The sequence below is a fragment of the Mytilus trossulus genome, unplaced genomic scaffold (assembly GCF_036588685.1).
Source record: "Mytilus trossulus isolate FHL-02 unplaced genomic scaffold, PNRI_Mtr1.1.1.hap1 h1tg000138l__unscaffolded, whole genome shotgun sequence".
NCBI classification, from domain to species: Eukaryota; Metazoa; Mollusca; class Bivalvia; order Mytilida; family Mytilidae; genus Mytilus; species Mytilus trossulus.
In genome coordinates, this window is record NW_026963302.1 from 823,513 (window position 1) to 847,331 (window position 23,819).

Consider the following 23,819-nt stretch of genomic DNA (forward strand, 5'->3'; position numbering starts at 1 on the left):
GCAATTCAAAAGGGAGCTTTCTTCCATCCATTCATATATTCCATACAAAATTCACGAAATTGATCAAAGCATTCTATAGCTTACAACTAGTGTATGGCATGTGGATGTGTGGAACAAGGAACAATGGTATACCACAATACAATCCGTCTATGGCAGGTGTATAACATCGACCAAAGAACATAATTTGCAACGTTTCAATGCTTAGTCTGTCACTTGAAAAGACCATATACATGAACACAACATTCTCATATGATTGATGAATGATTTGTTGTTTAACATCCAGTGGCAAATATTACATTATACTTTACAAGCATATCAGAACAAAAACATGTTACCATTGACGGATCCATGGGTTGGCCCTCACTTTTTTTTCATTTTTTGGTTTAATTATATGAACATTTCATGTTATAATTTATGGTGTTGTATTTTAAATTACATGAACTTTGCTTTGTTCTAGACCCACATGTCGATTCAGATTTTGAACCTGTAGTTTACAAAGCTGCAATGACTAACTGTTCAAAGAAGCTCAACTCCTATAAAAAAAATGAAGCATAATTTCCTGTCGATTTGCACATCTAAATAGTAGATTCTTATTCTCTACAAAGTTTCATAGAGTTCTGTTGTGTGGGTTCAGAGGATTCGCAATGAGAAACTTTCACAATAGTATATTTAGGCCAAAATTCTTAGCTCAAAGGGCATAACTCCTAGAACTAGAGGCTACAAAGAGCCTGTGTCGCTATCCTAGGTCTCTATGCATATTTAACAAAGGACACAGATGGATTCATGACAAAATTGTGTTTTGGTGTTGCCGGAGATGTGTTTGCAGTCTTTACTATATTGAACAATCTTGCTTCTTACAATTATCCCTATATCTATAATGAAATTGGCCCATAAGTGACAGTGAAAAATTTGTAAAAATTTACAAAAAGGAGTAGGTCGGGTATTAGGGCCTATTTCGGCCTCAAATTTCAGATTCATCTACCCAAAGATTTTGACCACATTTTAAACCGTCTAAAATTTAACTAAAATGATAGAATTGTGAAGATTTCAGTAATTTAGCATGACTTTATGGTGCTGATACCCGATATATGTGCATTGTTTTGTCAAAAACAGCCAATATTTATGTAGTAGAAGCATTCTACTGTCCAATAAATAACTAAAGGTTTACAATTTAACAATTTTGTAAAACTTCTATATTTGGGGCCAAAAAGGTTTCTTACTGGACTTTCTCCTTTACAAAATTTATGAAAATTGTTAAAATTGACTATAAAGGACAATAACTCCTTAAGGGGTCAATTGATCACTTTGGTCATGTTGACTTATTAATAGATCTTTCTTTGCTGTACATCATTGCTTTTTACAGTTTATCTCTATCTATAATAATATTCAATATAATAACCATAAGCTGCAAATTTTTCTAAAAATTACCAATTCAAGGGCAGCTGCCCAACAACAAGTTGCCTGATTGGTCTTAAAATTTCAGGGCAGATAGATCTTGACCTAATGATCAATTTTATCCCAAGCAGATTTTCTATAAACGCTTTGGTTTCAGAAATATGAGCCAAAAACTGCATTTTACTCTAGATGTACTATTTTAGCCATATCTTGGTTCACAAGCAGGGTCATCACACATTTTTTAAAACTAGATACCCTAATGATAATTGAGGACAAGTTTTGTTAAATTTGTCTTTGTAGCTTCAGAAAAGGGTTTTTGTAAAAAATTACAAAAATTTACAAAAAATTGACTATAAAGGACAATTACTCCTTTTAAAAGGGGTCAATTAAAAGGAGTCAACTGAACATTTTGATCGTTGACTTATTAGAAGATCTTACTTTGCAGAACATTATTGCTTTTCAGTTTATCTCTACCTATAATAATATTCAAGATAATAACAAAAAACGGCAAAATTTCCTTAAAATTACCAATTTAGGGGCAGCAACCCAACAACGGGTTCTCTGATTCATCTAAAATTTTTAGGGCAGATACAATTTGACCTGATGAACAATTTTATCCCATTTCAGATTTGCTCTAAATGCTTTGGTTTCAGAGATATAAGCCAAAATCTACATTTTACCCCTATGTTCTATTTTTAGCCATGGCCATCTTGAGTGGTTGGCCGGGTTACCAGACACATTTTTTAAACTAGATACCCTAATGATGATTGTGGCCAAGTTTGGTTTAATTTGGCCCAGTAGTTTTAGAGGAAAATATTTTTTGTAAAAGTTAACAACAACGACTGATGCAAAGTGATGAGAAAAGCTCACTTGGCCCTTTGGTCCAGGTGAGCTAATAAAAATTGAATCATAATTTCCTGTTGATATGCACATCTACAAAGTACATCCTTATTATCTTCAAAGTTTTATAAAATTGTTTGGTTTCAGAGGAGATGTAGTATGATTGCCTGTCCAAGAGACATAAAAGTAAGCAACTAGAGGTCAATGCTCATCTTTCAACAATGAGGAAAACCCATATCACATAGTAAGCTATAACAGAACTAGATGTGATAAATGTTAAACCATTCAAATGAGACAAACAGATGGTTTACCCAAAAAACAACAACCACTGAATCTTGGGCTTCTGGGATAGATACATCATATTTTTCAAAGTGACCATTATTCACTTTTACTCCTGAAAGTTACATGCTAAGCAGAAAAGCAACATATACCGATACTTATTTTAAAATCTCTGGTTTGACCAGACCAGCGATTGACTCAATACCTCACACACTTGAGGTAAGCCAAGCATGTATCCAGGAGTCTGTCCACCTGTAATAACTATTTGATATGTTGAGTGGAACAAACATTTTGAGTGCTACTCAGGAAAGATGAAAAATACTGATTTATATTCTTTTGAAACAAAGGAAATCACATTCTCCCTTCAGGCATTACCTAAAATACCCCTAATGGGATTCACTCTATTAAAAATCCTGTTGAAATGATTAAGTTTAATCTTTCAGGAAAGCTGCAAAAAATCTGGAATTGCCTAAAGGAAGAGACGAGGCTTCAATTTAGATATAGACATTGAAAAATTTAAGGTCCAGGAAAGACAACTGTGGGGGAGTTAATAAAACTAAGCAGGTACATGTTTAAGTTTGAAGGATCTGTGTTAAGAACTGTAAGAGGAGCTCATTACACAAAAAAGGACTTTTGTCTTGCATATCCATCCATCCGTTGCTTTTCACTATAAGCAGGATTTGCAAAATTATATACCCGATACAAAGATTTTATATCATTAATTAAATAAGTATACTGCAAATTCAGGAATTACAGTTATGATTTTATTATTGCAAAAAAAATGTGAGGGGGTTATAATCGCAATAACTTAAACTTGCATTTTGAAAATTTTATGAATTAAACTGGATTTTTCAAAATATCGCAAAAATAAAAAATCGGATTTAGTACAATATGACAAAATCACTATAATAAATGCACACAATAATTTCTGAATTTACAGTATTATTATTTGAAATTAAGATCTTGTACAATTTCCAATTTATTTAAAACAAAGTACAAGCGACTGACAAACAATCTAAAGGAGCAAAATATAAGATCTATTTTTTATCTGACAACAACTAAAAGCAATAAAAACAAAGCAATAAATATTTTATAATTTTATTACCAGTATCATATAACAGCAGCACATTCATAGAGGTACACATTAAAAATGCTATTAACAAAATACATAACAAATAATAATAACAACACAAGATAAGTTCATGTTCACATCACCATTAAAAAAATCAACAACAAAAAATCCACAAAAAACTTATAATCATTAAATTTTCCCACACAAGTACCTCATCTCACAATAGCTATTTTGACATATTGCCTGAGTCATCCAACAATTAGTCTTGTTTCTATCAGCTTTTCACCCATGTTTTACCTATTGACCAACAAAAGGCTCATGAAGTCTTGTAAATATCAAAACGGATTCAAAACAAAAATACAATGAAGCCCTCATTTAAATACTGTTATTGTCAATAAAAACAAGAAATGTTTTTTGAGAAAAAAATACAGAAAAAAGAAGTGAAGTGTACTCAATTAACTAAATTCATACAGCTAATAGTACACAATATTATAAATTAATTTTATATTTACAATGGTCATAAGATGTAATTAAATCAAAACCTTCTTGCATTGTGGTCCATCTCAAATATGATTTGATATGTGCATTTTGTATCCTTTGGTCCATATCCTGATCAAGAGCCAATCAAAATGATATGTTTCCATTTTCAAGGTCGAATAAAACCAATACTGCTAGTGAACTTGTTCAGATGAACATTTTAATGACCAAGATACCCCAGTTTCAGACAACAACACTGACTGTCATGCATAGAATGATAACGATAATGAATTTCAACACATAATCTTATTGAAAGATTGTAATTGATTTGGGACTAAAGTTTTATCTTCCTTTTCTATCATCAATAAAGTTGTCCTTAGGAAGAAAAAAAAGGGCAAAAGATATCAGAGGGGCATTCAAACTATTAGATCGAAAAATCAACTAACCATGTCATGGCTAAAAAAGAAAAAAAGAACTTTAAAGGTTGACTTTGTCTTTCTTGTTTTAAATGATGACAATTCTGTAAATCCTGTTATGGACATATATATCCACTGCAAGGCAAGATCTCAAGTTAAATTGAAATATCTTCATAAAAGCTTAATAAACAAATGAGTAATGTAAAAACCCTCAAAATGTCATAATCACACATTACTCTCAGCAGTGAACCAGTTTTAAGCCAAATCTGGTGCCCCTGCAGCAACCATCTGTCTAGATAACCACTCTAATCCATCCTTTAGTCCATTACCACTGTTTGCATCACAAGCCTGTATATGCCAACTACGATTACAACATAACTTAAACAGTCCAAACGATTCTGTTACTTCTTCTATAGAAACACATGGCTGTATATCCTACAGGAAAAAAAGATAAATCATCATGTTGAGTGTAGACAAACACAATATAAGTCCTTGTCCCTAGCAAAACTGAAAGCTATTTCTGCTTGGTGTTTTTTTATATTTGAAAAAGCATTTGTTGTTACACTGGTTTAAATAACAGAAATTTAGGTGCATTTTAAACCAAATAACTGTATGTATTTTTATGTGTATCTATCTGATGAATTAAGCCTTTTTCAACAGATTTTATAGTTTGTTCTTATATTGTACTGTTACACCACTGTCCGAGATTAGAACTAGGTTTGAGTGCTCAAAAACATGTTTAACCCGCCAAATTCTTTTATTTGAACTTTGGTGAAATGTCCTTTTGTCAATTATACCACATCTTCATACAATCATATACGCAGAACATTGTCTTGAAAAATATAATTATTTGTTAGAGGCATGGAAACAGGTAGAGATTTTAGGCTTGCTTTGTTATATATTCTGTAATACTTTAAAACAATTTAATATACTGTGGATTCATTTATATTCGTGGGTACCAATTTTCGTGGTTTGAGGAAAAAATGCATATTCGTGGATATTTAATTTCATGGTTTTTATCAAGTCTGCATACAATCATTTAGAAAATTTGTAGTTCGTTGAATATTTGAATTCGTGGTTCCTAAGTACCCATGAAATCCATGAAAATTGATATCCAACGAATATTAATGAATCCACAGTAGCGTTTTCCTAAGCTCTCCATTTAGTGCCACTTTACTATCATTGTTGGAGACCAAAACATAGATTTTAGTTGTTAGTTTTTACTTGTATATTTGTAATATGGTATCCTGTATTCCAAAATAACATCTTTACATTTTAAACTGTCAAATGTTTTTTTTTGAAAATATGGCTTTTCTACCGCAGGCATTGATTACCTTAGCTGCATTTGGCAAACTTTTAGGAATTTTGGTCCTCAATTCTCTTCAATTTCATACATTATTTGGCTTTTTAAAAACTTTTTTGGATTTGAGCGTCACTGATGAGTCTTTTTCTGGTGTATATACTAAATTTAGTCCTGGTATCTATAATGAGTTTATTTAAATCATAATTTTTTCTATGTATAAAAGGTACTTTTTAGTAGTTTAAAATTTGTTACCTGTTTATTAACAAAAATAAGCAATGAAGCTTCTCTCAGTTCTTTTTCTTGTACTAATTTGGCAAGTTCATTTTGTGCCTCTGCTAGTCTGTCTTTATTATTACTGTCTATCACATATATTACAGCTGAAATTAAACAGTCGTAAAATAATTTTTTCTATACTTCATACCTGTTTCAGTGTATTTTATATCAATAGACTACTTTCGAGTTCATCCGTCACTGGAAAAAAACTCGTCAATTATACGTGCCTTTATGACGTCATTTACCAGATAGAGGGGGTCCCCTGTATCCCTGCACTATTTACGTTCATCAAGCGTCTTAGTGATTGTCATTGTGCAGGATAAACTAGAAATAATGGTTGTTCTGTAGGTACTTAATGACTATTCCCTAATGACAGCAATGCTGATTGTCAATTTTGAGAATTCAATTTGCTGAATAATTTGTACAATATAGAATTATAGTTTTCCAACCACTCGCTCAACATTGGAATGGAAGTGACGCCGCCCCTAAACACACAAATGACGTTCACTAAAACCAGAATTTTTGATGGAAATGCATCGAATTCGAAAGTTGTCTATTATTAATATAGCAAATTGAAACAAACATGCAAATTTTGAAAACAAGATTATAAAGTTACTAACATTTCTACAATATATAATTTCTCATCATGTTGTCAGATAATACATTATCAGTTGTATTCTAGATTTTTATTGATAGTTTGTATTTAAAGTACTTTAATGAAGAAATTTTGTGAATATAAAAGAGAAGTGCTTAGAACTTATCTTGTTGTAAATAGCAATATCTGAAAGCACACTGTTGTAGAAATGTCTTAATGAAGAAATTCAATCAAAAAGCTTTTCTTTTGGTACAAAACTATTTCCCAGTATATTGAAAGAAAGCAAAACTTAGGTGGACCTAAATGGACATGTTATGTTGAACATTTCAAAAAATATTTACAAATTAAATTAACACACCATAAATCCAAGGGCCTAAAACTCATGATAGTTGTGAGATAGCCAAAAAAATGATACACAATCTTCCGATTTGTGCTTTTTCTTTGAAAATATTTGATGTCACAAAGCACATATTTTCATGAAACAATGTCCAATAACACATCTCCCCCCAAATGACACCAGGTCAATAAGGGCAGTTAATTCATAAAAAAGAAAATTGAAAATTTGTCAATTACAAGATCAAAATAAATACTAATAGTTGGTTTTACAGCTTTTTCGACGGAGTTATCTCCCATTGCAGATTTTTGAACAGGTGGATATCTTACATAAAAAATATTGATATCATTAGCATTTAAATGGATTAAAGGTACTGAATTTCAAAGTTAACTAGAAAACCAGTGAGAAAATGCATCTGTATTGATGAGGATTACCCCACATAAAAATCGAAGTAATAAATATATTCTTAAAGTTTCAATGATAACTTATTACTAGTTTTGGACAACTGGATATACTATGTGCAGATAGAGGAACCATTGAATGAACATCTAGATAAACAGAAACAATGATTGCTATAAACACCAACTTCACTGAGTGGTAGTTAAAAATCATTTCAGAAATACAAACTAATTATTTATCTGACATATTTACATTTCTTTAAGATAACAGTTTCGTTAGCACTAGTTATGAATTTATTTACATAAAGAAACACTGATGTTTGTCCCTTTTATTACCTTGAGTATTGAAGTAATAATGTTTCCACAATGGCCTTATTTTATGTTGTCCTCCAACATCCCAAATTGTAAACTTCAAATTCTTATATTCTATTGTTTCTACATTAAAACCTAAAAGAAAAAGAAATTGCTTTTGTTCATGTTGTTAGATATACATGTTTAAGCTCTCTTTTGTAGTGTGCAAAAACAATAGGTTTCTGGTGGGTGTTACAGAATTGAATATATTGTCAATATCTAATACAAAGGTATAGGCAAGCAGACTGCAAGAAAAAATAAGAAAAATAGTAAAAATGTGCAATAAACAGTTTAAAGAAAACACAATATGTATACACAATTCATATCACTTTTCATTCTTGTTTCTGCATAAAACTTTACATCATTTTAATGTTATAATCTAATTTGCAATTGTTTCTGCATTCCACCTTTCATAATCTTTTATTTAATTATGTTCTTTAAATTCAAACTGAGATAAAACTAGAGGCTTTAAAGAGCCTGTGTTGCTCACCTTGGCCTATGTGAATATTAAACAAAGGACACAGATGGATTCATGACAAAATTGTGTTTTGGTGATGGTGATGTGTTTGTAGATCTTACTTTACTAAACATTCTTGCTGCTTACAATTATCTCTATCTATAAGAGTAGTTTCTGTGGAAAATGTTAGTGAAAATCTACAAATTTTATGAAAGTTGTTAAAAATTGACGATGACGGACAATAACTTCTTAGGAGGTCAATTGACCATATTGGTCATGTTGACTTATTTTTAGGTCTTACTTTGCTGTACATTATCTCTATCTATAACCAGATGCTCCGCAGGGCGTAGCTTTATACGACCGCAGAGGTTGAACCCTGAACGGTTGGGGCAAGTATGGACACAACATTCAAGCTGGATTCCGCTCTAAATTTGGATTGTGATTAAATAGTTGACACAGCATAGGTTTCTGACACAGAATGAATGTATTCAAATGAACTTAAAATTTTTAATTTCTCTTAGAGCAATTCACTATGCTGTTGAATATTAATCCTCTCAAAAAAATGTTTGAAGAAATTTTCTTTTTATTTATGAAATTTCAAATGAGAAAAATTGAACCCAATTTTTTAATCACATCCCCCTTTCCCTTATTCCAAAACTAATTTCAATTAAAATATTCTAATGGAGTTTGCAACAATTACTACTCATTTAAATACATCATAAAATATTAAGATGTAAAAAAACTGCTTGTTATCAATGAATGGTAAAGATTATTTAAATTTATCAGTTGGTAGTAAAAAGTGAATATACATTGTATATTGTATATAACAAAGATTTAAGTTGATTCTGGACAAAGAAAGATAACTCCAATTAAAAAAAATTCTTGCAGATATTTCTTGCTTACTATACTGGACAAAGAAAGATAACTCTTAATTAAAAAAATTTGCTATTTCACAATATTGTGAAATTATATATTTCTTGCCATTGCACAATACTGTGCAATTGAAAAGACTTGCTATTGCACAATACTTAATATAATAATTTTAGATCCTGATTTGGACCAACTTGAAAACTGGGCCCATAATCAAAAATCTAAGTACATGTTTAGATTCAGCATATCAAAGAGGCCCAAGAATTTAATTTTTGTTAAAATCAAACTTAGTTTAATTTTGGACCCTTTGCACTTTAATTTAGACCAATTTTAAAACTGGACCAAAAATTAAGAATCTACATACACAGTTAGATTTGGCATATCAAAGAACCCCAATTATTCAATTTTTGATGAAATCAAACAATGTTTAATTTTGGACCTCGATTTGGGCCAACTTGAAAACTGGGCCAATAATAAAAAATCTAAGTACATTTTTAGATTCAGCATATCAAAGAACCCCCAGGTTTCAATTTTTGTTAAAATCAAACTAAGTTTAATTTTGGACCCTTTGGACCTTAATGTAGACCAATTTGAAAACGGGACCAAAAATTAAGAATCTACATACACAGTTAGATTCGGCATATTAAAGAACCCCAATTATTCAATTTTGATGAAATCAAACAAAGTTTAATTTTGGACCCTTTGGGCCCCTTTTTCCTAAACTGTTGAGACCAAAACTCCAAAAATCAATACCAACCTTCCTTTTATAGTCATAAACCTTGTGTTTAAATTTCATAGTTTTCTATTTACTTTAACTAAAGTTATTGTGCGAAAACCAAGAATAATGCTTATTTGGGCCCTTTTGTGGCCCCTAATTCCTAAACTGTTGAAACCAAAACTCCCAAAATCAATACCAACCTTTCTTTTGTGGTCATAAACCTTGTGTCAAAATTTCATAGATTTCTATTAACTTAAACTAAAGTTATAGTGCGAAAACCAAGAAAATGCTTATTTGGGCCTTTTTGGCCCCTAATTCCTAAAATGTTGGGACCAAAACTCCCAAAATCAATACCAGCCTTCCTTTTATGGTCATAAACCTTGTGTTAAAATTTCATAGATTTCTATTCACTTTTACTTAAGTTAGAGTGCGAAAACTAAAAGTATTCGGACGACGACGACGCCAACGTGATAGCAATATACGACGAAAATTTTTTCAAAATTTGCGGTCGTATAATAATGATCAAGATGATAACAAAAAACAGCAAAATTTCCTTAAAATTATCAATTCAGGGGCAGCAACCTAACATCTGGTTATCTGATTCATCTGAAAATTCAAGCACAGATAGATCTTGACCTGATCAAAAATTTTACTACCTGTCAGATTTGCTCTTAATGCTTTGTTTTTTTAGTTATAAGCCATTTTTAGCCATGGCAACCATCTTGGTTTGTTGGCCAGTTACCAAACACATTTTTTAAACTAGATACCCCAATGATGATTATGGCCAAGTTTGGTTTAATTTTGCCTAGTAGTTTCAGAGGACAAGATTTTTGTAAAAGATTACTAAGATTTACAAACTAGAGGCTCTAAAGAGCCTGTGTCGCTCACTTTGGTCTATGTGAATATTCATCAAAGGACACAGATGGATTCATGACAAAATTGTGTTTTGGTGATGGTGATGTGTTTGTAGATCTAACTTTACTGAACATTCTTGCTGTGTACAATTATTCTTTTCTATAATGATTGGCCAAGTAGTTTCAGTGGAAAATGTTAGTAAAAATTGACTAATTTTATGAAAATTGTTAAAAATTGACTATAAAGGGCAATAACTCCAGGGGGGTCAATTGATCATTTTGGTCATGTCGACTTATTTTAAGGTCTTACTTTGCTGATCATTTTTGCTGTTTACAGTTTATCTCTATCTATAGTAATATTCAAGATAATAACCAAAAACAGCAAAATTTCCTTAAAATTACCAATTCAGGGGCAGCAACCTAACAACGAAAATATCAGGGCATATAGATCTTCACCTGATTAACAATTTACCCCTGTCAGATTTGCTCTAAATGCTTTGGTTTTTTGAGTTATAAGCCAAAAACTACATTTTACCCCTTTGTTCTATTTTAAGCCATGGCGGCCATCTTGGTTGCTTTGCCGGGTCACCGGACACTAATAATGATTGTGGCCAAGTTTGGTTAAATTTGGCCCAGTAGTTTCAGAGGAGAAGATTTTTGTAAAAATTAACGCCTTACGACGCCAGACGCCAAGTGATGAGAAAAGCTCACTTGGCCCTCTGGGCCAGGTGAGGTAAAAAATCTGTTTCCAGTCTTCTTATTATTAACAGTGCTTAGTGCATCTGCATTTAAAATAGATGTTATCAAGTTAGAAACTATTGGACTATCTTAAACATTCCTTACCGATTGTTGGAATAGTTTGTATAAATTCATTTTGTTTTAATTTAAATAAGATACTAGTTTTTCCAGCATGATCTAAACCCAGGGTTACAACCCTCATCTCTATTTTTGGACCAATATGAACACGGTTATCCTGAAAAATAAAATAAAATGTAAAAATAATCGTTCTATGACATGTCCCTTTTGATTTGTAAACAAAGGTGTTTTAAATTTGCCCATGACTAATAAATAAACTGTTACATGTATTTACATTTTTTCCAAAAAATATCTGCTTCTATGTAGTTTACATGAGGGTGGTAAAGGGTTATTTTTTCGTGCAACGTGTTTTGCCATTTTTTTTCACGTGCAGTCGTGAAAAGGTTCGTTATTCACCATTTCCGTGAAATCGGTAAAAAGATCACGTGCAGGAAATTTTTAATTGTTCGCTTTTCGTTAAATGGCAATTATATTTCGCGTTCTACCGTGCAGATACCCTCCCTTTACGCCCCTCTTTCACCTGTAACTTTGAAATGTTGTACACAATAATGTCATTTCAGTATATCTGTTACAAAATTGCATATATTTACATCAGGAAGGAACAAATTTTGAATCATTTTCTAATATATGTGTGTTGCTTGTTTGACTGTTCTTTTAATACTACCAACAAAATATTTTTATTTCTGAATCTTGGATTTTGGGTTACTAATCATACAGCATTTAAACTTCACAGGATAATCCTTAACAAAACAGCAGAACATGAAGCATCAAAATATTTCCTGTTAAATAAAATATTTACAAATAACAATACACTTTTTATACTTTGAGGACTGAGCAAATCAGGTGAGTGTGTGAGTTGGTATGTTTTATTTTGTTGTATTGTATTATGTTTAGGGGAGGTTAACTTTCTGGTAATAAGACCCGTCACAGCCTGGCTCAGGAATTGGGTAGGCAAATGCTCACATTTATCTGTACTGATACAGGCTCCAAATGCTTCCTTTATACGCCATAACTCATGGTGGTGATCCTTATAAAGGATGCTTAACGGAGACAAGACAAGAATCACTGACCTTAGTAAATGTAATTGGTATAGCAGGATCTAATGGTAATTGTTCTGGAACATCAGAAAACTGTTGTTGTTGTTTCTGTATTGTCTCCAATAAAGTCTTCACGTCTTGTTTAGCTAACAGAATCTTAGCTGCATCCTAAAACAATCAAAGGAATCCTTTTCAAAATTGATTTTAATAACTTCAAGAATTACAAAATGGGAGATAACTCATATTATCCAGTAGTTTGCCTGTTCGGTTAAATACCGGTTATGAGACTTCTTTTTCATCTCTGCATCGTTTCAATGAAAATATGCTTTAAAACTTGTTTAGACAAAATGTTATGCAAACGTTTTGTTAATAAATACATACTTATATAAGGACAAAAGGATTTTAAATTTTAAATTTTTATCTGTATGTGTTGTATCTATTTTGTAAAGAACATATCCTGTAAGGTTAGTTGTAGTAGTTTCCAAATATCATAAAAACAAATTTCCAAGTAATTAAAACTAATACAAAATTATTGCTACAGCTGACAAAATCATATAACCTACTTTACACATTTAAGGTAGCACAATACAAAGATTTGTTTACGTCCAATCACTTAACTTTGAAATGCTGTAACTTTCTTATGAATGCATAGAAAGTAATAAAAGAGGTATATATAGATAGGTAAAAGATAAATCTTTTAAATGAATGCAATATTTTTATTATGCAATCATTATGTAATTAGTGGCAAAATCTGGGTAAGGTCACTTGAATGAATTTAGCTCTATCATCTCTTTAACTATACAGAAAATTTTAACGAAATCTTAATCAACACATCATGGGCTTCAAAAGGGTGTCTCAGGTTGTCTCTATGGTATTCTATTCTCTCATAAATCTCCAATTAGTGAAAACATCCTAACCACATAAAAGAAGATAATGTTTAATTAGCTGTAAAATTTGTTCTATACATTCTATCTGAAATCTGAGACACCCTTTTGTAGATAATGGCCATAGGAACAACATATAATAAAATCAACCCTCTAGGGATACCTATGCAGAAGCTAATTTTATTTGAAAGTGGAAATTTGGTGGAAAATATTTTAGACACCGTTAACATTATAATTGGTTACATAATTGTTGCATAATACTAACATTGAATTAATTGGAACAAGTAATCTGTTAGCTATCCAAAACTACCACTTTTATAAATTTTCAAGCATTATTAAGAAAGTTACAGCATTTTAAAACTTGGGAGTTGGAGTTATGAAATCTTTGTATTGTGCTACCTTAATACTATCTATACAAAGTTTCATATTACTGTGGATTCATACATTTTTGTGGGTACCAATTTTCTTGGATTGTGGATACCTTGCATTTTAATGGATATGGTTTTGGCAAAATCTGAATATAACTTTTTTTGTTGTTGTTGAACATTTAAATTCATGGTTCCCACAAAACCCACGAAAAATTGGTATACAACAAATAATAATGAATCCACAGTGTGACCAAAATAATTTCTAGTTTTAATTTTATATATTACTTGTTGCAATGTGATTTCACACTGGTGGCACACAGCAGATATTTGAGACAACAAGATTGCCATATCTTCTTGTTGTTGGCGAAGCATGCACAGTTTCTCACGAATATGTGTGTCAACAGTTGTCAGGGCAGCCACTTCCTGTCTGTTTAATGTCTCTCGTAAATCATAAAAATACTGTTTAATTTTTGCCCTTGACTGTTCTGCAGTACCTGGAACCTAAAATAAAAGGTAAGACAATGAAAAATGTTTCCTTTATAGAGAGTTATATTTTAAACATTTGACATTAAACACAAATTATATGAACCAGTATATAGCGAGTACTTTGCACATTCATTCATAAGATAGCTTTCTATATCATAAATAGTGAACATACATTGACCCTGCTTTCCATTCATGTGACATCTTTAATGATGTTCAAGTTGTTGATACATCGACCACAGGTTTACATAGTGTGCTTTACTTTTACGACATATAGTCTAAATAGGCAATTTGGGAGGATTAGGCTATTGTAAAACTGGTGTAAATAATTCATTAGTTCTGTGAGTCAGTACAACAAACAGCCAGCTATTTAACTTTGAAAATACTACCTATTCTGACATAGCATTATCAAAAAGGTAGTAAATATACAATGCACTGAATATATCTGGTCCGAGACCACCATTGTCGTCCCTTGATTTTCGTTGTTCACAAATATAGTCCCTAGTGTTGACAGTGGGTTACTTGCCATTAATTTTTATACCCCTTCCAAATTTATTTCTCCATGTTCAATGCTTCAAATTGCAAGTAGGGGGATGAAATTACACTGTAAAAAAATTTGGGTCCAGAATTTTAAAGGAAAGTAGTGATTTGGTCCAGCTGAAAAAGGTTGAAAATGAGCACTTCGGAAGCTGTCAAAATATTTCAAGACGCCCTTAACATAAAATTGTCCATATTTTGAGTTAGAGGCGATGAAGTTTTCTATAAATTTGATATGATTTGTCCCAAAAGTAGTACAACACACTGTAAAAGTTTCTTTGAGAAAGCGCAGGTGGGATTTTTTTTATTTTCATTTATGTTCTAAAAGAAATGCACTACGAATTAATTGTGTTCTCGGACCTAAGAGGTGAAATCTGTAAATATAGAAATTGTACTCTGGCAACTTCCCTAAATGATTTGATGGTATCAACTTGTCAAATAGCATGAAACTAAAGGATTTAAGCTTTTATTTTATAGAATTTCTGCAAAAATGACAAATTTTGGCATTTTATGGTCAAAATAGGCATTTTATAACTTTTCCAATATTGATGCATAAATAGCATCCTGACTTTCTATCTGACAGGTTTTTATGTGTCAATATTTGTGTTTCTATGCCTTTATCTGCTTCTTTTACTTATTTATGAACTCTGAATCTACAGAAAAGAAGTTTATCTCAGATAAAATGTGCAAAGTGTGTTGTATAAATGACCCTTGTCTAACGCCTTGTTTGGATGAAGTCAATAGTGGGAAGCTTGGTATATAAAATTTGATGTCCATATTAGAGACCTCACTAAATTTGTATCAAATGCACTTTACAATGTCTATTGTACCTGTTCCATTTCACATAATATATTTCTTTTCTTCTGTAGGATAGCAAGTGGTTTAAATATAAGCCTGTTGAGAATAAATTGCATGCAAGTTTTTCCCTAAAAAGGCAAAACTCTTTGTTTCAGCCCATACTGCTTGTAAGAAAAGTTAATTGTAAGAGTCTTTTTGTGCTCAGATTTGTTGTATCATGTCACATGAGTATAGAAATGATAAAAAAGACACAAATTTTTATTTTTTATAGCCTCAATATGCATTTTTTAATGTAAATATGTGGCACAGCCTAAATTGACCCTAATTTTTTTCCAGTCTTACTTGGCCTAAGACCCTTTTAAACTAATATGATATGTTATTTGTAACTTTTCTTTCCATTTAAAGTACTTTAAATACATATGTGAGGATTATTTATAACCAAAAAGCTTCACAAATTTAAAATTGCTGGAAAATATTACATCTTTATGTAAGGTCCCCCTTCATTGAAAAACCTAAATTTTTAGGCACGGGCTGATATAAATTTGACTTTTGAATAATTATGCCAAATCTGATAAATCAAATGAGTACTCTATTGCTTTTAGTACATGATAAGTTATATATGAAGGCATTTAAAAAGAATTTATTTGCAATATTTTAATTTTTAAAGCCCCAAATGTTGATAGTTGAAATTTTTCAATTTTAACGTCAAAATTTTACACGCAAAGATGAGTATAGAACTTAACTTAATGTCTATAATATACATCCTATTGTCATGAAACTTTGTAAGCAGTGTTATAATACATTAAACTTTGTTCATACCAAGTTTTTTTAAGATTTGTCAACTCTTTCTACCCTATTAGGTCCGAGACCACCATTGTCGTCCCTTGATTTTCGTTGTTCACAAATATAGTCCCTAGTGTTGACAGTGGGTTACTTGCCATTAATTTTTATACCCCTTCCAAATTTATTTCTCCATGTTCAATGCTTCAAATTGCAAGTAGGGGGATGAAATTACACTGTAAAAAAATTTGGGTCCAGAATTTTAAAGGAAAGTAGTGATTTGGTCCAGCTGAAAAAGGTTGAAAATGAGCACTTCGGAAGCTGTCAAAATATTTCAAGACGCCCTAAACATAAAATTGTCCATATTTTGAGTTAGAGGCGATGAAGTTTTCTATAAATTTGATATGATTTGTCCCAAAAGTAGTACAACACACTGTAAAAGTTTCTTTGAGAAAGCGCAGGTGGGATTTTTTTTATTTTCATTTATGTTCTAAAAGAAATGCACTACGAATTAATTGTGTTCTCGGACCATCTGTCTTTATAATATGTATATACCTACCCTTTGTGTAGAAGAAACTCCATCGGGACTCTGTAATAATTGTACACCACCCTCTATCTGTTGTATAGTCACACCCAATTTTCTTGCTGAATCAGCAACTTCTTCGCCAAAGGATTTGATTTGCTGTACAGCATTTGTTATTGATGTCCTTACGTTCTCTGCCTCAGAGTCCAATAGAGAATGCTATAAAATAAGAGTTTGAAAAATTCATGTAAATGTACAAGAAAAGAGGTGACAAACAGTGTACAATTTGTTTTAAGATTTTAAGAAGTTGTCTGTTCTACAGAAAATAATGTATCACAAAAATGTGCATAAAATTGATGGCCAATGTGTGACATTTTCTTGCTATAAAGTAAATTGTATCATAATGTTATCAATAAATATTGAGTGGTAAAGAAATACATGACAGTCAATCAACAAAAAAATCATTAAAAAAGAATACTGACAAACAAGAGGAAAGCACAAGTTGAACTGCAAAATTTACAGTAAAATTTTCTTCATATAAAAAGACTAACAGTAAGAAATTCTATAAAACCTAATTCATTGCACAGTAAAGTGCCTATTTTATTAACACAAATAATTTGATGTTATAAGACAATGTCAATGATTAAGATTTAGAGTACAATTAAAGTTTTTTTACCCTATGTTTAACATGTCTACCATAATCTTTACATATATAACACATCAAAGGATTATTTTTGCAATCTTCTTCTAAACAAGCAAATTCTACTAGATGCATTGGATGATATGGACATTTTGGATTCTCTTTTGGTTTTTCAGATAATGGAACTCTTTTGTGTCTAGCTAATGTTCTTGTGGAATGTGTAAGTTCTGCACACTCTACACATAAGTGTGTACTACAAGTCATACAGTATAACACAGCTGTGTGAAGTTCATTCTCGTCACATGGAATATCCAACTGTAATAAGAAATCATTTTAATATAAATACTTAAAATCTACAACATTTGTTTTTTTTAAGTTTTGTTTTGCATCAAAAAATTAACTGGTGCTTTTTCATAAAAGCATATTTTTAATTAAAATATATTAATAAAAGCATAGATATTATTTTTATGTACTGTACAAAGGGAGATAATTCAGAAATACTATTCACAAGTTGAGGGGTAAATTCAGTAAATAAATATACGTCATCAGGGACCGCCCATTTAGGGGAGAGCTTTCTGTATAACACTGAAGTTATATGCTCTTCTGATTGGCAGATAATGTTTGTAATAAATATTTTTTGGTAGATGGATCAAAACTACAGTTGGAAAAAAAAAAATGCTGAATGTTCTAATTTTTTTCCCTTCAGGGTTGAAAAGTAATGGGGGGCAGTATAGGAATTCAGTGCGAATCTACATTGTTTGTAAACAAAGCCATGTGAATGCCCCAAAAAGCCGCATGACCCAATGTTTTTATTGTTTCAAAAGATAGGGCTACATTTGTACTTTCATGAATGATACATGAAAGATTTTAATTTCTATTAAAGGTAAATCAGGTATAAATTTATTTCCACACTTAGATTAGCATTAAAGTCAATGGGAGATTTTTTACTGAATTTTCCCCTTGAGCTATCAATGAATGTGTTGAAAGAACTTAATAGAATACAGAATCCATTAAACAGGTATAAATGATTAAAAGCAAAAATATCTGTTCTTGCAAAATATCTATATGTATTTCTATTATAATTAATATAACTATCTCCTAATATTTCTTTTAAAATATGATAAATTTAATGAACATTATATTAATTACATCAAATTTACTTAGCAACAATGAATCGTTTTACTTATAAATGCTGGTTGTATAAAAGTATGCTTGATTTTCTGCATAATTCTCATTATAAACTCAAATACATCAGTTTTGTGTACTACCTCCTTTTCCTTATCTAAATTTTGTTGTGCAAATAGATTAATATTTGATGCATTTTGAGTTGTAAACTGTAATTTCTCTAGCAGTTCAAGCAATGCAAAATTTTTCTTCAATCCCCATACTCCAGAATCACCAATTTCTGTGGGCTGTCTGTCAAATGGACACAGGATAGAGGTGCCATGAACTTGTAATCTGGTCAGACACTGATGACAAACAGTATGGCCACACATCAACAACCGTGGAACCTTGTCTCCTTGGAAACGGAACACATCATCACAAACTCGACATTCAAGTATTGTCTGAAAATAAAATCATATGCATGCAACATTGGAACTGTATCAAAATGTATACTATCAAACCTACAAAGTATGATTCAAATTAACATTTCGAAGATCAAATCTATACAGTGGTAATACAAAAAAGAAGATGTGGTATGATTGCCAATGAGACAACTATCCACAAAAGACCAAAATAAGTTGACTGATTGGTTTGGTTTGCAAGTTTGTTTGTACCTGAAGAAAACTTATTTCAAACAAAAAAGCACATCCTAATTTTTACATGCATGGTGTTTATCGAGCCCAGAAATTTATATATAATCAGGGTAAACATATCAATCCCCATAAATAAACTTATTCCAATCATACCACACCTTCTTTTCAATAATTATTCTAGAAGGATACCAATTGAACACTTTAAATAGAGCTAAGAATACTGTTTTTTATTTGTAATATAACTATTGATTTTGTTTTAAGTTAATTAAAATCATACTGATAATTGCTTACAGAAATGTACAATGACTTCGTTTATACTTTGTTGAATAGTTGTCTCATTTGCAGTCATACCACACCTTATTATCTTTATATAGCTGCAGACTGAACAGTACCTTTCCAGTAATTTCTTAACATGAACATTTTGGCTAGATCCATCATTATAAAATTGAAATTTGCAAATCTTGTTGGTGCATCAACTGTTTTCATGTGGATTCATTTATTTTCATGGGTACCAGTTTTCGTGCATAGAGGAAAACTTGCATATTCGTGGATATTTAAATTCGTGGTTCTGACAAAGTTCACATGCATTCCTGTAGAAAATTTGCGCTTTGTTGAACATTTAAATTCATTGTTTCTTTGTACCCACGAAATCCACGAAAATTGGTATCCAACGAAAATTAATGAATCCACAGTATTTCAATATTTATGATGTGAACCCTGACAGTCAGACAAATAACACGTTCACGTATGAATATCTAACATTGAATCTCTAGACCAAGTACGTATCACTATCCATATTTTTGGTTGGATGAAATAACTATCACTTCATAATTTGTAAAATCTGTATTGTAATAAGTAAAAGTTAGTAGCATACATGTCCAAACAATCCTCCTAAATAACTCATGCGTTGTGCAGAATTGTGTTTTTGGGTAATTTGTTGAATATTTTTCAACATTGATGTTCTTGGATTAGTTTCGGTATTTCAGTAATATTTGTCCTCCTATAATTTTAGAGTGTACATTTTTATTCACAATGGTTGCCGTAGAGAATGCATCTTATCGTTGTTTTTCTCTAATTATACAACATAACAGATGTTTCTGTAATATATTGATATAACCAGAAAAAAAAATACATGTACATGTACGTTTCACCACATGATGTCTAAATATCATTAAAATACATTTCAGCTGCACATTTGAGACTCAAAGTGAAAATGAACCTTAGGCTTTCTAGGAAATGTTACATACATGTAGATAGTCAAGTAGTGATAAGGTCTTCTATGCTTTTGGCAGTTGCATGGATCAGACCATTGTCGGATCCAGAAGGGGTGGGGTTCCGTTGGTTGGAACCCCCCTTTTTTTTGGACGATCAATGCATTTGAATGGGAGCATATAGTTGGAATCCCCCCCCCCCCCTTTTACTCTGGGTTGGGAACCCCCCCTTTTTAAAATGGCTGAATCCGCCCCCTGCAGGCAGAATTCCACTAAAGATTTCATAATCTGTATACATGTATATGTTAACGTATAATTCTAAATTAAAACGGTTTTATTTAACCAATTGCAATGTTTTGTACTTCTGTTTAAGTCTTTACCTTTTAAAACCTTAAGGGTAAACTGACATCTGCTACATTTAAAATTCATTTCAAGAAAATATATATCAGGTATAAGATAGTTTACTTCAATAAGATAAGGAAAAGGTTACACACCTTTTTCATTTGAACGCTTTTGCATTGTGTTATATTGTCTTTAAGAGGAACTTAAAAAACCTGATATCATGTGCATGCTGTTTAAATATTGACATTAACTTTTTATTTTTCTTAAACATGTTAAATGCAATTTTAATCAAGTCTTATTGAAGTTACAATTATTTCCAAAACAGTCAGAGTATTTTAATAAACAACAGAAGAAAATACTTTGTTTGTCTGAAGTTTCTTTGACATAATCTATGACCTGAGTCTCCATTATCAATGCACACACTTTACTTCTTTTAAAATAACGTGTTCATGTCTTTGAATTTCTTTGATCAAATTGGAAAATTAAAGAATTTTAGAAAGTGACTTTTTAAACACCTGGGGGCCTATATATCTCTTATTGCAGTCAGGGAAAGCAATAAGACAGTTGGGAATGGATGTGACTTCTTTGCCTGTGTTGCCTACAAGACTTGTATCTCAACATACAGCTAAGTTAATGTCTACATGAGCTACAGAAGCAGTTTTCTGAAGAACACCATGAAGAAATAAAATGTTTGAACTGTCAAATGTCAAGTTTAAAATAAAAAACGTTTTTGTGTAAATCATTGTTTTTACATGTATGATGACCAACTGATTAAAATGCTTGCTTTTTGTTTATAAGTCTTCACAATCTTATCAAAATAAGTTCTCATCACTTGCTCCGCGATTTTTTATATGTCGCCGTGTGAGATCTTAATACACCTGATTGATAACCATGTCTAAGGTCAAATTTGCTGAACTTTTCTGTAGCCAATCAACAACGCTGCTTCAAAGTCTTTGGTTATTGAACTGGCATAGACGTTATCGTAGTGTCACACGGGGACATATAAAAAATCGAGGAGCAAGTGCTGAGAACTTATTTTAATAAGATTGAAGTCTTCAGGGATTAAAATTGAGATCATAAGACAAAAATGTCCATCTGGCCAAAGACATAAAATTGAGAATGGAAATGGGGAATGTGTCAAAGAGACAACAACCCAACCATAGCAAAAACAACAGCAGAAGGTCACCAACAAGTCTTCAATGAAACGAGAAATTCCCACACCCAGAGGCATCCTTCAGCCGGCACCTAAAAAAATATATACACATGTGTATACATTTATATGTCTCTGATCTGGCAAAAATATTTTTTGGAAGCCCTGGAATATACAAAAATTGATAAGTTAGACCCTAACTCACAACATCATTCTCCTGCTTGTTGGTGAAACAAGGCAGAACTTGTTTCTATCATTTAAAATTGACAAACACAATCAGAGACGGTCTCACTAATTAGCGACAACAAGAATTTTAGCGACAACAAGCGTCAACAAGAATTATTTTAGCAACAACAAGCGACAAGAAACTATTTAGCGACAACAAAACATTTTTTTTTTTAATTAAAATAAATTATTGCAAAAAATATTAAAAGAATATGCAAAAGAAAATAATTTTAGCGACAAGAAAGATAAAATTGATAGAAAAAATGAAACATTATTTACATATTTATTTTATCATTTATTATGTTAGTATTACGTTTAATTATTGTATTATGATATTACTTTAAAGTTTTCCTTGTGTTATAGAATATATTATTTATCTTATAATTTGTTTTTTAAAACTCTTTTCGTTTATTTATACTTTGACTTTGATGAAAACAGATACATCCATTATCTTATACATATTCTTCATATTTAGAAATAAAAAAAGAAGCTCAATCTCTTTCTTCTTCACAAATGTTTAATAGCTTCATCTACCAATATACTAATATAAACTTCACAATATCTTTCTTCCTCACAAATGTTTCATTTCTTCGTCTATCTTTATAATAAAACATCTAAATTAAACACATCTGCTCGTAAATTTCAAAAAAAATCTTGACATACAAATTTCTTTATATCTAATATCTCTAACTATACAAATCCTTGCTAATATTTAATATTTAATAAAAAAAAAAAAAAAAATTCTTGTCGCTAAATAGTCTTCTTGTCGCTTGCTGTCGCTAAAATAATTCTTGTCGTCGCTTCTTGTCGCTTGTTGACGCTTGTTGTCGCTTCTTGACGCTTGTTGTCGCTAATTAGTGAGACCCATCAGAGAAATCGATTATCAGATTTTTTTTTTATCATGTATTTATAAATATTGTAAAACCCCAGTTGCTCGACACAATATATTGTCCTTTTGAACTTTTTGGCTTCGCTCGATTGACAAAAAGCTTCATATTGCAAATTGCAGCAATGCATATCCATATAATCGGTAGAGATACATGAACCTGACACTGTCTGAAGAGATTTCCCGTAAATTTTATTTGTACATGGTATGTCTAATAACAAAAACATTGCTGAATTATACCAGCAGTCTTACATTTTCCTTGTTAAGATTTTACCAGTGTCTAATCTTATATAGTGCCTTAATCTTAATATTTGGGATGGAAAGTACATGTATGGGAAACAATAACAAACTTTTATTGTCCTCATTTTGGTCAGTCTAAAATCTATGCATTCAAATAATCAACTGGATCTGATGATATTGATATCTGAATTACGAACAAATGAAGATCAATGAATCTTTGATGCTTAAAACGAACCCTGTCTGTTGTTTCCTGGTTGTTCATTTCCAATTATTCCAGTCTGTGGTCTCTTGTTTTTATTCCCCAACCATTTGTCCCAGGATAAAAACTAAATTAAATGCTGCATTTTCCGGGTACTATTATTTTGCCGATCATTTTAAAAATAGTCTTTGACTAAACAAATTATTTTAGTTGTATATTGTTTAAATAAGGACATTTTATTTGTATTTTACAAAACTACTAGAATGTGAAAGACGGAGAAGCTTCCGCATATAAATTATACAGCTTCCCTA

General features: G+C 31.3%; 1 protein-coding gene across 1 annotated transcript; it reads right to left on the minus strand.

Moving 5' to 3' along the window:
- Positions 1–3,600: 3,600 nt before the first annotated feature.
- On the minus strand, positions 3,601–23,629 carry LOC134700455 (E3 ubiquitin-protein ligase TRIM23-like). The gene is made up of 10 exons (XM_063561849.1): positions 23,545–23,629; positions 18,767–19,063; positions 17,535–17,813; positions 16,895–17,077; positions 14,023–14,238; positions 12,519–12,653; positions 11,476–11,605; positions 7,719–7,829; positions 6,035–6,159; positions 3,601–4,914 (listed from the first exon to the last, which is right to left on the minus strand). Exons 1-10 carry the CDS (start codon positions 23,569–23,571, stop codon positions 4,735–4,737), a joined length of 1,683 nt encoding a protein of 560 aa, XP_063417919.1. The 5' UTR covers positions 23,572–23,629; the 3' UTR covers positions 3,601–4,734.
- Positions 23,630–23,819: the final 190 nt, after the last annotated feature.